Source organism: Suncus etruscus, chromosome 3 (assembly GCF_024139225.1).
Source record: "Suncus etruscus isolate mSunEtr1 chromosome 3, mSunEtr1.pri.cur, whole genome shotgun sequence".
Classification (NCBI taxonomy): Eukaryota; Metazoa; Chordata; class Mammalia; order Eulipotyphla; family Soricidae; genus Suncus; species Suncus etruscus.
The window spans coordinates 22027458-22041059 of NC_064850.1; the positions used below are offsets into that span (position 1 = coordinate 22027458).

General features: G+C 46.0%; 1 protein-coding gene across 1 annotated transcript in view; it reads left to right on the forward strand.

Moving 5' to 3' along the window:
* Nucleotides 1-5421: 5421 nt before the first annotated feature.
* The window catches only part of ADCK1 (aarF domain containing kinase 1), a 115290-nt gene continuing 107109 nt past the window's right edge, over nucleotides 5422-13602 (forward strand). The window contains exons 1-2 of the mRNA XM_049770395.1: nucleotides 5422-5483; nucleotides 10638-10783. Of these exons, the coding sequence (XP_049626352.1) occupies nucleotides 10649-10783 (135 nt within the window). The 5' untranslated portion in view covers nucleotides 5422-5483; nucleotides 10638-10648. The remainder of the gene's footprint in view (nucleotides 5484-10637; nucleotides 10784-13602) is intronic.

The window sequence follows — 13602 nt, forward strand, 5'->3', positions numbered from 1 at the left end:
TCCTGTGTAAAGTGAATATTCCATTTTTTGTGTCCCTATGCCTTCTTAGTTCAGACCTCTTATAATGCTTCCCACACTATTTGGCAGTTCTTCAGTTTTTAAAAGTCTTAACACCTATATATTGCAAGCTGGAGATGGTAGAGGCTGTTATTAAACTCTGGACTACTATTTTCTTTGTGTTGCACTAGTAATCTCACTCTGTGGACCTGTCTTTGTTTTAAATAATTCTCAGCAAAAAAAAAAAGCTTAAATTTAATACCAATTTTATCATTTTTTCAGATTTATCAAATTTCTAAAATTAATTTTTTTGGTTCTTTTGGGGTTACACCGTGTGGCACTCGGGGCTTACTCCTGGTTCTGCGCTCAAAAGTCACTCGTGGCAGGCTCAGGGAACCATATGGTTTGCCAGGGATTGAACTGGGGTCTGTCCTGTGTTGGCCGCTTGCAGGGCAAATGCCTTACTGCTGTGCTATCGCTCCAGTCCCATAAAATTAATATTTTTGTTTTATTTTTGGGGGGCCACACCCGTTTGACGCTCAGGGGTTACTCCTGGTTTTGCACTCAGATCGCTCCTGGCTTGAAGGGACCATATGGGACCCTGGGGAATCGAACTGAGGTCCATCCTAGGCTAGTAGATGCCTTACCTCTAGGCGCCACCACTCTGGCCCAGAAAATTAATTTTAGATTAAAATTTTTTTTGTGTGTTGGGGCCACACCTGGGTAGTGTTCATAGCTAATTTCTGCCTATGTGCTCAGAGATCACTTCTTGTGATGATCAGGAGACTATATGTGGTACCGGGGATCAAACTCACATCAACTGTAAGCAAAATAAGTGCCTTACGTGCTGTACTGACACATTTTTGTGATTTATTTTTACAGTTTTTTTTTTTTTGGTTTTTCGGGCCACACCCGTTTGATGCTCAGGGGTTACTCGTGGCTAAGTGCTCAGAAATTGCCCCTGGCTGGGGGGGGTGACCATATGGGACGCTGGGGATCGAACCGTGGTCCTTCCTTGGCTAGCGCTTGGAAGGCAGACACCTTACCTCTAGCGCCACCTCGCCGACCCCCCCCCTTTTTTTTTTTTACAGTTTTTGCTTGTCATTCAATAAGACATAATTTGAGAGCAAAAGATAAGTAAATAAATATAAACACCAACTAAGATAAACACATCAGCACATTCATACCCTCTTTTGTGGGTGGAGTGAGGGGACACTTGGCCATACTTAGGGCTTACTCCTGGTTCTGTGCTCAGGAATCACATCTAGCAATGTTTGGAGGACCATCAGTGCTGAGAATTAAACCTGGATGGGGCTGTGTATGTACTATCTTTCTGTCTCCTAATCAGTACATTCTTACATTAAAAATTTTTTTTACTATAACACCATATTTTACCAAGTTGTTATAATACAGTTGTTTCAGGCATTAAATGTCCCAACACAATCTGACCACAATGTGACCTTTGCTTCACCAAAGTCCTCATTTTCCTACACACCACCCACTCCTTGCAGTACAGATTTGCTTCATACTGTTTGTTACAACACAAAGGAAAATGGGATGATCAAAACTTAGATCAATAAGAGTTCCAGGCTGGAGTGGTAGCACAGAGGGAGGGCATTTGCCTTGCACATGGTAGACCCAGGATGGACATGAGTTCGATCTCCAACATCCAATACAGTCCCCCAAGCCAGGAGCAACTCTTGAGTACCACCAGATGTGGCCCAACTTCCACCCCCTGAAAATGATCAATAAGAGTTCATTTGTGAATACTGTTTTTGTTTGTTACTTTAACTCCAGCGATGCTTAGGGGTTACTCCTGCTCTATACTCAGGAATTATTCTTGGTGAGGCTTGAAGGACCCTATTGAATGCTGGGAAGCAAACCTGGTCTGGCCACATGTAATGCAAGTTTTGCCTGCTGTACTATCACTCTGACCCTAATTTGTGATAACTGTTATATCTCAAAATGGTGTTACTAAAGCCATTGTCTGAGGATCTACTGTGCTGTCTAGTGCTAGTTGAGTGTTCTTGTTTAGGCTCATTGACCTTGGTGCTCTTTCATCTTCTTTGTGTAATCCTACAGGGCTGACAGTATCATTTGGAGGTATCATTAAGGGGATGTCGTGGTCTGGAATCTATAGTTCTGGAACAATTTGGTAGTTTGGCAGTTTGATAAGGTTCACTTGTGGAGCTGGGCCTTTTCTTACTTTTTTTTTGTCTCTTTTCTTTGTTTTTGGCTTTTGGGCCACAAACATTAGTGCTCAGGGTTTACTCCTAGTTCTGCACTCAGAAATTACTCCTCACAGGGGACAGAGTGATAGTGCAGTGGTAGGGCATTTGCCTCACATGCGGCCAACCTGGGATAGATCTGAGTTCAATCCCTGGTGTCCCATATGGTCCCCGAGCCCAGAAATGGATTTCTGAGCCGGGTTTGGTCCAAAATGAAAAACAAACAAACAAAAAAAAATTACTCCTCACAGGCTGGGTGTCCAGTTGAGATGCCAAGGATCAAATTTGGGTTGGCTGCATGCAAGGTAAACACCTTACCTGCTGTGCTACCCCTCCAACCATGGAGCTGGGACTTTTCTATGTTGAAGGGTATTGGAGTTAGCTGTGGGCTGCTGTACCTTCAGGGAAAAAAGGGCAATCTGCCTGCACACATTCCAAGAAGGCTACTGAATTGTCAATCTGAGAAGCGGCAGATTGTTTTGGAGGTTAGTTGTCCTAAATAGTATATTCTCACTTTTACTGGGGAACAGATTTGCTACTGGGAGACCAGAGAAAAGGGACGATTTGAGGGATTATATGTTCACCTGAATTTCAAAGAAAATAAGAGAGAAACTTTTTTACAGGTTATTTGACTCCTGGGCATACAATTATGCTGTTAAAGCCCATAGTGGGGCTGTCAGGCCACACCTACAACCACTTGATCATCGGTTCCCTTACTCCCTCAATCTCAGGGAAGCTTTGGAATTTAGGCTGGGGCAAGACTGAACTCTTTTCAGTCCAGAAAAGGATGTAAAAATTGCCTCCATGTGAAGAAGGAGAGGGATAGACAGAATGGTCACACTCGTTTGTGGGAGATTAAAAAAAATACAGTATGGTAATAAAAATCCAGAGACAATAGAAATGAGGTCCAGGAGGACCAGTCCATGGTAGGAAGCTTGCCACAAATAGCAGGGAAGTGCAGTTAGGGAAGAAAATGGACCACTATGACAATCATAGTTGGAAATGATCACTCTTGACAAGAACTGGGTGCTAAAAGAAGATAAAATGTCATGCACAGTACTCCTTCAGAAACAATTTTTGTAAGCCACAGTGTATAAAGAGAAAAAAATGGAAAAGAGAGAGAGAGTAAGAGACAGAGAGAGAGAAACATATAGACAGTGACAGAGACAGACAGAGAGACAGAGATAAAGAAGAAAAATGTCTGCCACAGAGGCAGGTAGGGGAGAGGGCAGTGGTGAAGGGGAGAGGGAATCTGGAGACATTGGGGGTGAAAAATGTGCATTGGTGAAGGGTGTTGTACACTATATGACTGAAACACAATCATGAACAGCTTTTTTTTTTTTTTTTTTTTGGGCCACACTCATTTGATGCTCAGGGGTTACTCCTGGCTAAGAGCTCAGAAATCGCCCCTGGCTTGGAGGAACCATATGGGACACCAGGGGATCGAACCACAGTCCTTTCTTGGCTAGCGCTTGCAAGGCAGACACCTTACCTCTAGCGCCACCTCACTGGCCATGAACAGCTTTGATCTAAAATAACAACTGTATGATCAACAAGCTTGTAAACCATGGTGTTTTAATAAAGTAATAATTTATTTTTGGTTTTTGGGTCACACCCAGTGGTGCTCAGAACTCACTCCTGGCAGGTTCTGGGGACCACATGGGATGCAGGGAATGGAACCTGTGTTGATTGCATGCAAGGCAAACAAATTCCCTCCCTGCTGTGCTATTGCTCCAGCCCCTAAATAATTAAAAATAATTAAAAAGCAAAAGCAAATTATTTTTGTCTTTGTTGGTAAAGAGACAGTATACACCTGAGATATGAATATGGATACTTTCAATGGAGAGACACCCACTGAGTTTTCCGCCAAGGACAGTTCAAGAGTATTTCAGGGGTGAGTTAACTAATGAAATGTCTCTGTATGAATAGGTCTCTGTCTTGGAGTAGTATGACTAGTGGTGCTACAGCTGCGCACGGGCACAAGGTCTTTGTGCTTGCTCATATTCACCTGTATGAGCATGGAAGTATGATCTGAGACCTTGAATATTAGTATATTACTTTTAGGCTTCATGAAAGAAGAGCAAAACAGGTTGATGGCTCTATTTACCCAGCATGATCCAGTTACGGATTGGACTGGTTTTCCAAAGTTCTCTGTCAGAAAGTTGGTAACCAGAAGACTGAATTGGGGAAGGTCTCAAGGCTGCTCTATTTTTCCTCAGATGTATGCAATGATCTCCTTTTGTTTCCTTTGGAGGTTTTCCACATCTATAACATTAACTGTCAGCTTCCTTTTCCCAGTTCTCCTGTTTTACTGTAAAGTGCAGAAACCTACAACTCTGGGGCCTGAGTGATAGCACAGTGGTAGGGCCTTTACCTTGTACCGGGCTGACCTGAGACAGACCCGGATTTGATCCCTGGCATCCCATATGATCCCTTGAACCTGCCAGGAGTGATTTCTGAGTGCAGAGCCAGGAGTAACCCCTGAGCACTGCCGGGTGTGGCCTCCCAAAAAAAGAAAGGAAGGACAGAAAGAAAGAAGGAAGGAAGAAAGAAAGAAGAAAGAATAAGAAAGAAAAAGAGGGCCGTGAGAGAGCAAAGCGGTGTTTGCCTTGCAAGCAGCCGATCCAGGACCTAAGGTGGTTGGTTCAAATCCTGGTGTCCCATATGGTCCCCCGTGCCTGCCAGGAGCTATTTCTGAGCAGACAGCCAAGAGTAACCCCTGAGCACCGCCGGGTGTGGCCCAAAAACAAAACAAAACAAAACAAAAAAACAAAAAAGAAAGAAAGAAAGAAAGAAAGACAAAAAAGAAAAACGAAATAAGAAAGAAGAAAGGATAAGAAAGAAAGAAAATAAAGAAAAAAGAAAGAAGAAAAAAGAAAGAAAGATAATAGGAAAAAAGAAAACTACAACTGTTCCCAATGTCCCAATGAACACTTTCTGACCTGTTTGGAAAAACCTCCTGAAATCAGTGCAATGAAAAAAAAAATCCGTGTCCTCTGCCCCTGCAGAGATTGGGGCTGGGTGGGGCAAGGAATCTGGCTTGCTCTGCCTTTGCAAATGGACAGAGAGATGCAACACCTGCAGGAGGGGGCGGGGTGTCCAGGAGCCACGCAGAACTACAAGTCCCGGCAGCCCCCGCGGCAGCCGGCTCCACCCACCCAGTGCGCTCCGGGGGTGGAGGCGAGGCGAACCGAGTTCCTTGTCAAATCCCTGGCTCCCGGGCTCGGCGGGAAGCCGGCGGCTCTGCTTACCTTGGGGGTGAGTAGGGGCAGCTCCGGGGTGACCGGCGCGGCGCTGGGGCTGTTGGCACCACAAAGCACGGGAAAGATCAATGTAGAAGCTTATAGGACGCCCAGCAGGGTCACACCCGGCCTCTGCTGCGAAGGAACCCGGCCTGTGACCTTGTCACCCCGGTGCGGCGTGTGCACATGTTTGGGGTGCCTGGCTCTGCCTCGCAGGACTCCCCCATTAGTGCTCACCACTGGCAGATGCACGTACAGGCACTTGGACTGCACAGTTTTGCTTGGTGGTTCTGCTGGACCTTAAAGGAGGGCAGCTGGGGTGCTTTGTTCAGAAGCTCCCCTACTCCACTCCCCAAATATGCACCCCAGGAGACAGCTGTAGTCTTGGACCCAGAGCAAGGGGGCCAAGGATTCTTGCACTTTGCACTTGGGGCTGCCAAGCGCTTCTTGCGCTTTCTTATGGCCTGCAATTGGCAGGACCCTAAGCTGGCACAATCTTGCAGGTGGTAGCCCTGTGGCCAGCAGTCTTCAGATACCACCTGCATAGTTTGCTCTCTCTCTCTCTCTCTCTCTCTCTCTCTCTCTCTCTCTCTCTCTCTCTCTCTCTCTCTCTCTCTCTCTCAACTAGGAGGAAAGTCCTTTTGCAGGATTCTTTTTGCTCACCTCAGGACATGAAGGGGTGCACAGGAAATCGTTGCTGCGTTTAAAGTGAATCCCACTATACCCATGTCTTCACACATTCTCCTGTAGTTAATCTTATTTCCATTATCTTACTTTTTTTTGGTTTTTGGGTCACACCCGGTAGTGCTCAGGGGTTACTCCTGGTTCTGCTCAGAAACTGCTCCTGGCAGCCACAGGGAACCATATGGGAAGCTGGGATTTGAACCATCGTCTGTCCTGGATTGGCTGTGTGCAAGGCAAATGTCCTACCACTGTGTTATTTCTCTGGTCCCATCATCTTTTGCATTTCAGCTTCCCCAGTGGGTCTATGGCACACCAGAATACACTTGGGTGTGCATGTCAACACATGTCAGACATGTACTCCTTTAAACTCCTTAAAGCTCTCTCCTTGGTCCTTTATAGCATCTTTAAGCAGTTTCTCTTTGCAGTATTTCTCAAACTTCCTCCAAGGCAGCATCAACCAGAGGACAAGACAGTCTCCTAGACAGCATCGTCCAAGTTTGCTAGTCAGTAGGGATGAATGGGTGAGGAACAAGCCTGCATTTCTGCCTTGCTGGGATGCTTTTGGTCAGCGGCCAGACCATTTAGTATCTTTATTTGACAGGAAAACATTCTGTTGAGAGGGGAATTGTAGAAAAACTGGGACTATAAGGGAAACCGACAGATTTACTGTGCATAACGGGAGAGTAAAGAAAGATGATAGAGAATTCTGAGCTCAGGAAAGTCCTGGATCACTCTGCAGAGCAAAGAAACCGAATTGTTGGTTCTTCAAAGACACATCCGCCTTAAATGGGAGTGTAAGGTTGCTTGCTTGATAACTTACTAGCTTCACATTTGAAGCCATATCAATGGAGCAGACCTTTTGTTTGAATCTGGAGTTGGCCGGGCTTCCTGAACTCTTGGTCCTTGAGAAAAAACCTCCTCTTTCACCCGCCTTGGGCTACAATTTCAATCCTTTGAGTTTTCCCCAATACTGTGAACTTTCAGCATCGGCCCTTCCCATGTGATGATGGGCCTTTTCTGGCTCTGTCAGCCAGTTTGTTTTGAGGTTGTGTTCAGCGGTACCTTCCTGCACTGCTGCTGCTCTCATATCATTTTGTAGGTTTGTGTGTTGTCGACATGAGCTCCTTTTTTGACTTCTATCACCTATTTTATATCATTATTCTCTTGATCCTTTCTTAATCACCCTGGCAGATATTATTTGATCCCTGTTGGAAGAGTTGGCTTTTCTTCTTTCATTTCTTTCCGATTCATACTTCTTATTTTGTCAGACTTGTGGGGTAACAGAGTCTGCTTGGGCATTTCCTCCCAAACCCCAACTCCTGAATCTCCAGTGACCCAGCTAAGTGTCCACTGAGTCCAGTGTTCTTTGCTCTGTCTGGTTTTGGTTTTTGTGGGGACCATATTTGGTGGTGCTCAGGGCTTACTCATGTTCTTTGCTTTGGTATTACTCCTGGCAGGGACCATAGGTGGTTCTGGTATAGAACTTGACAGTTCTTTACAAGACAAGTTCCCTCCATGCTATGTTATCTCTCTGGTCTTTTCTGTGTGTTTATTTATTTAGTTATTTTTTTAAAATCTATACCAGTAACAAGTTTTCCCAAAACCCTGATTATTGGCTCTGTGCCAGTCTTGGGAACAGGCCCAGAGGAAATGATGCCCATTTGTCTCCAGGTCTCCAGGAGAAAGGTGGAGTCTGAGTTCTCAATGCCTTTCCTCTGGCCATTCTTGCCTGGGCACCAGGTGAAAGGGACACAAGTGAATGTGGCAAGGCTTCCTTGTCCTCCATGAGCAACAAAGATTTTTCTCCTCACTGAGTTCTGTGCAAGGGATGGAACCTTCACTTGACCATCAACTCCCTCCAGAATGGCTGGCACGTTAGCTATGGTACAGGAAGACAGATTCCAGCCATACTTATCAGGAATCCAGCAGTCAGAGACATGCATGCTTATTACCTGGACCACTGGCTTCTAGGGTCTGTGACACACCACTGACTTCCTGGACTCAGAACAGGGTCTTCATGCCTGGGACTGTTCGGGCATGGAGGAGGGCCTGTCCCTGCCCACAAGGACTACTGTAATTCCTTTGAACAGTGGACAGAGAGCTAGGATTCCCTGTTCAGGAGGTCACTTGGCAGAAAGGACTGGGTTCAAGTTCTTCCTCCGTCATTTGTGGACAGAATTGCCTGGAGGCAAATGACTCTCTTTGTTTCTTGTTCCTCCTGCAGAACTGGGATGGAGACACCAGGTTATATCTCCCTGGGCAGTGTTGATTAAGGATTTAGGCACAAAGGGCTCTGAGTACAAAGGGCTCTTGAAGTTGGTTCAAGCTGAAATTAAAACCTAGTGATTCTGTTGCCTTGTCTTAATGGCCTTAACTCTGCAATTTTGCCCCTCAACCCCATTGTGCTATGTGAAAGTCAGAGTTGGGGGACAATAGAGATGGAAGGGATGGTAGTGAAAGGCATTGACAGGCATTTTTCACAGCTGACAGGGTCTTTTAAAATACCCCCAGGGAAGCACCTCATTTGCATGTTAAAGACTCCCCAACACCTTCTGTAAAACTAGCTTCAGGTCTATTTAGACACAGTTTGGCTCCTCTATCATCCATTTTATGTGCTTCAATTTTCACCTCCTTTATTACTGAGGAAATTTGCATAAAAACTCAGGCTGGGACTGGGTGCCTGCCTCTGCCCTGCCTCCCACCTTAGAGTGGTCTCTGGGGTAGCCCCCAGAGGCTCCAGGAAAGGGGTTGGAGCAGCATTTCCCAGACTGGCAATGCTTTATCCTCAGGGGAAAGGTGTATCTAGGACAGTCCAGGAGACAGTAGGAGCCACTGCATTTTCTGTTTGCTTACTTAAGGTAAATTTTCAGGGAGAGCGAGTGATTTTTTTTCTGGAAAGGGAGCTGTAGGCTAAGTCAACTGGGGACCTCTAATTTTGATGGGAGGGTTTTGACAGGAGGGTGGGGCTCAGGAGGCTGTCCTGGGAGGTCATGATGGGGGCTGGATGCCAGAGTACCTTTAGTCCTGGATCATTCTCTCCTCAGTACCTGCCATGCCGGTGGCTCTGCACAGCCCACTGGAGGAAGAGTTTCTGTACCTATCTCCTGTCTCCAAATATCTTATTCAGTGAAGACTTTGAGGAGTACCTGCTCTATGTTCAGCCAGGGTAGGGCAGATTGTGACTTGAGGGTCAAATGTAGCCCCACCAGTCACTTTTCATATTTTCTGTGACTGGCCCTGGGTTTTTGCTGCTATTGTTGAGTGATCATGACAATTGTAGGCCAAACACCTCTGCCCCCAGAATCCTGGGGTGGGAAAGGAGAGAAAATGCGCGCGAGCGTGCGCACACACACACACACACACACACACACACACGCACACACACACGCACACACACGCACACACACATACACACACATACACTCACACACACATACACACACACAAACACACACACACCAGTGAGTTTATAAAAAGATGCAAGTTCAGAAAGAAAGGGAGAAAGAAACAGAACAGTAGGAAAAATAGAAAGCATACATATGGTAAAATTATATCCAAATGTGTAAATTATTTAAATGCTTCACATGTACATGTTCTTGAGATTGATCTGGCACCTCTCCTCAAATAGGATATTAAATCATCTGTTTGCTTATCGTCTCTCTTGTCTTCTACAGTCTAAGTACCATGTTGGTTTCAACCCCTTAGGTTTAAAAAATATCCCAAGATCATGCAATGTATTAATTGGCAGAAACTGGGTTTGAATTTGTTGTTCTAACTAGGAAAGTTGTATGGGGGCTTGGGTGAAGGGGAGGTTTGGCTATACCTGATTCTGCTCAGTGACTATTGCTGCCTTTGTGTTCAGCAGTGACCCCAATAGTACAGAGGGAATCATATGTGGTGCCTTGGTGTGGGATCCAAGACAAGCCCCATACACCCTGTGCTATCTTTCTGGTCTGGGCAACTCTTATTTCTTTGGGTCTTCCCACTAATTTAGGACCCAATGGTCCTCAAACTACGGCCCGCGGGCCACATATTGTATTTATTCCCATTTTGTTTCTTCACTTCTAAATAAGATATATGCAGTGTGCATAGAAATTTGTTCATAATTTTTGTTTTTACTATAATCTGGCCCTCCAACAGTCTGAAGGACAGTGAACTGGCCCCCTGTTTAAAAATTTTGAGGACCCCTGCACTAGAGCCATACCCAAGGTGATGCTGGGATTGAACTCAGGGACCTTAGACATTTAGGCTAATTCCTAGCCTGGACATGAAGTCCTTTTTTGTTGTTGTTGTTTGTTTAATGTTTGGGGCTATAACTGGCAGTTCTCAGGGCTTCTTCTTACTCAGTGCTCGGGTATCATTCTGGTGGTGCTTGGGGAACCATGCAGTACTTGTGATTGAACCCTGCCTGTGAAGCAAGCACTCATCAGTCTCTTGTGCTGGATGGTCATGTTCCTAATGACTTCTCTTTTCTGTCCTTCCTCAGGGGCTGGAGACATGGCCAGAAGGGTGCTCAAGCTTGCTTCGTGGACCGGCGTGGCTCTTGCCACCTCTGGTTTCTACCTCTACAGCAACAAGTACTTGGACCCTAATGACATTGGAGCTGTCAGGGTGGGCAGGGCAGTTGCCACGGTAGGTGTTTCTCATGGGGGGGGGTTCAGAGAAACTGCTGGTCGCAATTAGATAGACTTTGGCTTCACATACTGCAGACCCACATGCACCCTTACTTTTGTGACGTCTCCCTGGAAGGCTGCTGTGGTAGGGGTGCACAGTGCTCAGCTCCCTGTGCCCAAGCCTACCCAGTTCAGGCTCTGTCTTGGATTCCAGTGACAGACCCAAGTCCTGAGTGAAACTCTCAGCAAGGCTTTGACGAAGAAGCTTGGGTTCATTCTGCCGGAAGACCTGGAATCTCTCCAGGGAACTGGTGTGAATTGTTCTTGCGGGCAGATACTCAGTGCACTTGGGGCTTCAGGGGTTTTGGGAGTTCCCTCAACTACTTAAACTGAGACTCTCGGTGGAATATTTGATCAATCAAGGTTTTTTTTTCTTTTTCTGTAATTCATGAACATTATTGGGTCTGGTCATTTTTCTTTCCTTTTTGTTGTTTATCATTTGGGGTTGCCATCTGTTTGTCTTAGGGACCACCTAGTTAGTATCTGCTGGTGCTGGGAGTGGTGACTTGCAGTGTTGGGGACTGAACCGGGGGCCTTTCATATACTTTACCACTCAAACTACATCCTGGCCCAAAGCTGACAATGGTGGCCCCCAACATTCCTATCTAATGGCCCTTTGGTGGGTAGATGGTCACATGTTTCCCCGCTCCATTTGATGTTTTATTTTTACTTTAAATTTATTTGGGTTACATTTGGTGGTACTTGGGGGCTACTCCTGACTTTGTGTTTAGGGTTCATTCCCAGGAGTGCTTGGGGGTACCTGCAGTGCTGGGGATTGAACTCAGGCCTCCTGCATGCAAAGCATATGCTTGCTCTTTCTCTGCCTCTCAGAGACCCTTTCTACTATCCTTTGTATGCGGAATGAGCTCATTCTTTTTCCCCCAGGTAGAAATACTCTGATGCAATCTGTTGCATCAGTCCCTAACCATTGACTTGGCCTTGCCAAATCTTCCTCCAAGCCTGGGCTCTTGAGGGAGGCCTCTGCTATGTTACCTGCCTTTAGAATAAGCTGAACCAGAGATCCAAGGTTGGCAAATAAGTAAACAGGCTTTGGTGGAAGATTCTCAAATATTTACTATGGACTTCTGGGAGTCCTCATGTGGTATTCATTCATTTAAGGAGCAGAAAGAATTTTTATTACCTGGATCCAGCTTTAACAGTGCTTCTGGTTGAAGAGTGTCCACATCACTGGATCAGAAAACAATCTATTATTTGTTTATTAGAATTAATATTTGCAGTTTTTGGTCCCCACTCAGTGGTGTACATGGAATACTCCTGTCAGTGGTTGCGGTGCCAGAGTTCAGACTGGGGTCAGCTATTTGCAAGGCAAGTGCCTTACTTGTTCTTTGCAGCTCCCCTCAAACAGTCTAAACCTGTGTTGCATGACTTAGGTGACTGAAGCCCTGGAACATCAGACAGAAGGAACCCTTTAGGGCAGGGGTCTCAAACTCAATTTACCTGGGGGATGCAGGAGGCAAAGTCGGGATGATCCTTGAGTGCAAAGTCAGTACATTGGGGTGTGTGACCCAAACAACTAAAACAAAACAAAACAAAACAAAAAAAGTTTCCTCTAGGGCAGGGCCACAAAATGTTGTATGGAGGACCGCAAACGGCCCGCGGGCCTCGAGTTTGAGACTGCTTTAGGGGAAGGCACAGGTGATCTGACAGCTAACCTTGGGAAAGCAGGGCTGATGGAGCCATAGGACTCTGTAAAGTTGGAAAGGAGGGAGAAACCAAGTAGCAAGCACTAGACTTGTATTTAGGACTTCCTGTGGTCCTCTGCTTAAAGACCGGGTCTTGCTTGTGATTAGTCACAGATCCAGGGTTTGTGAATGGAGTCAGCAAGGATATGGTTTTATTTTTTTGGCAGGGGGGGGGGGCACACTCGGCAGTGCTCAGGGGGTTTTCTTGGCTATCTGCTCGGAAATAGCTCCTGGCAGGAGCACAACATTTTGTGGCCCTGCCCTAGAGGAAACTTTTTTGTTTTGTTTTGTTTTAGTTGTTTGGGTCACACAACCCAATGTACTGACTTTGCACTCAAGGATCATCCCGACTTTGCCTCCTGCCGCCCCCAGGTAAATTGAGTTTGCTGGGGTTCGAACCAACCACCTTAGGTCCTGGGTCGGCTGCTTGCAAAGCAAACGCCGCTGTGCAATCTCTCCAGCCCCAGCAAGGATATGTTAGATGGAATAAAATGCTGAGGGGATAGATGCAGAAATGGACTTTCTCAATGTTCTTTGTGTTGGTTTTAATTTCCCGTAACTTACAAGAGCCCCAGTTGTTCAGTTATTAAAAATGGTTTGAATTTGGGGCCCGGAGAGATAGCACAGCGGCGTTTGCCTTGCAAGCAGCCAATCTAGGACCAAAGGTGGTTGGTTCGAATTCCAGGTCCCCCGTGCCTGCCAGGAGCTATTTCTGAGCAGACAGCCAGGAGTCACTCCTGAGCACTGCCAGGTATGGCCCAAAAACCAAAAAGAAAAGGGGCCGGGTAGGTGGCGCTGGAGGTAAGGTGTCTGCCTTGCAAGCGCTAGCCAAGGAAGGACCGCGGTTCGATCCCCCGGCGTCCCATATGGTCCCCCCAAGCCAGGGGCGATTTCTGAGCGCATAGCCAGGAGTAACCCCTGAGCGTCAAATGGGTGTGGCCCAAAAACCAAAAAAAAAAAAAAAAAAAAAAAAAAAAAGAAAAAAAAAAGGTTTGGATTAGTTGATCCCCAAGCCTCCTCCAAAGAGAGGAGCAAAACATATGCTTTTAGATAGAACTGTTTATGTTTTATAAAT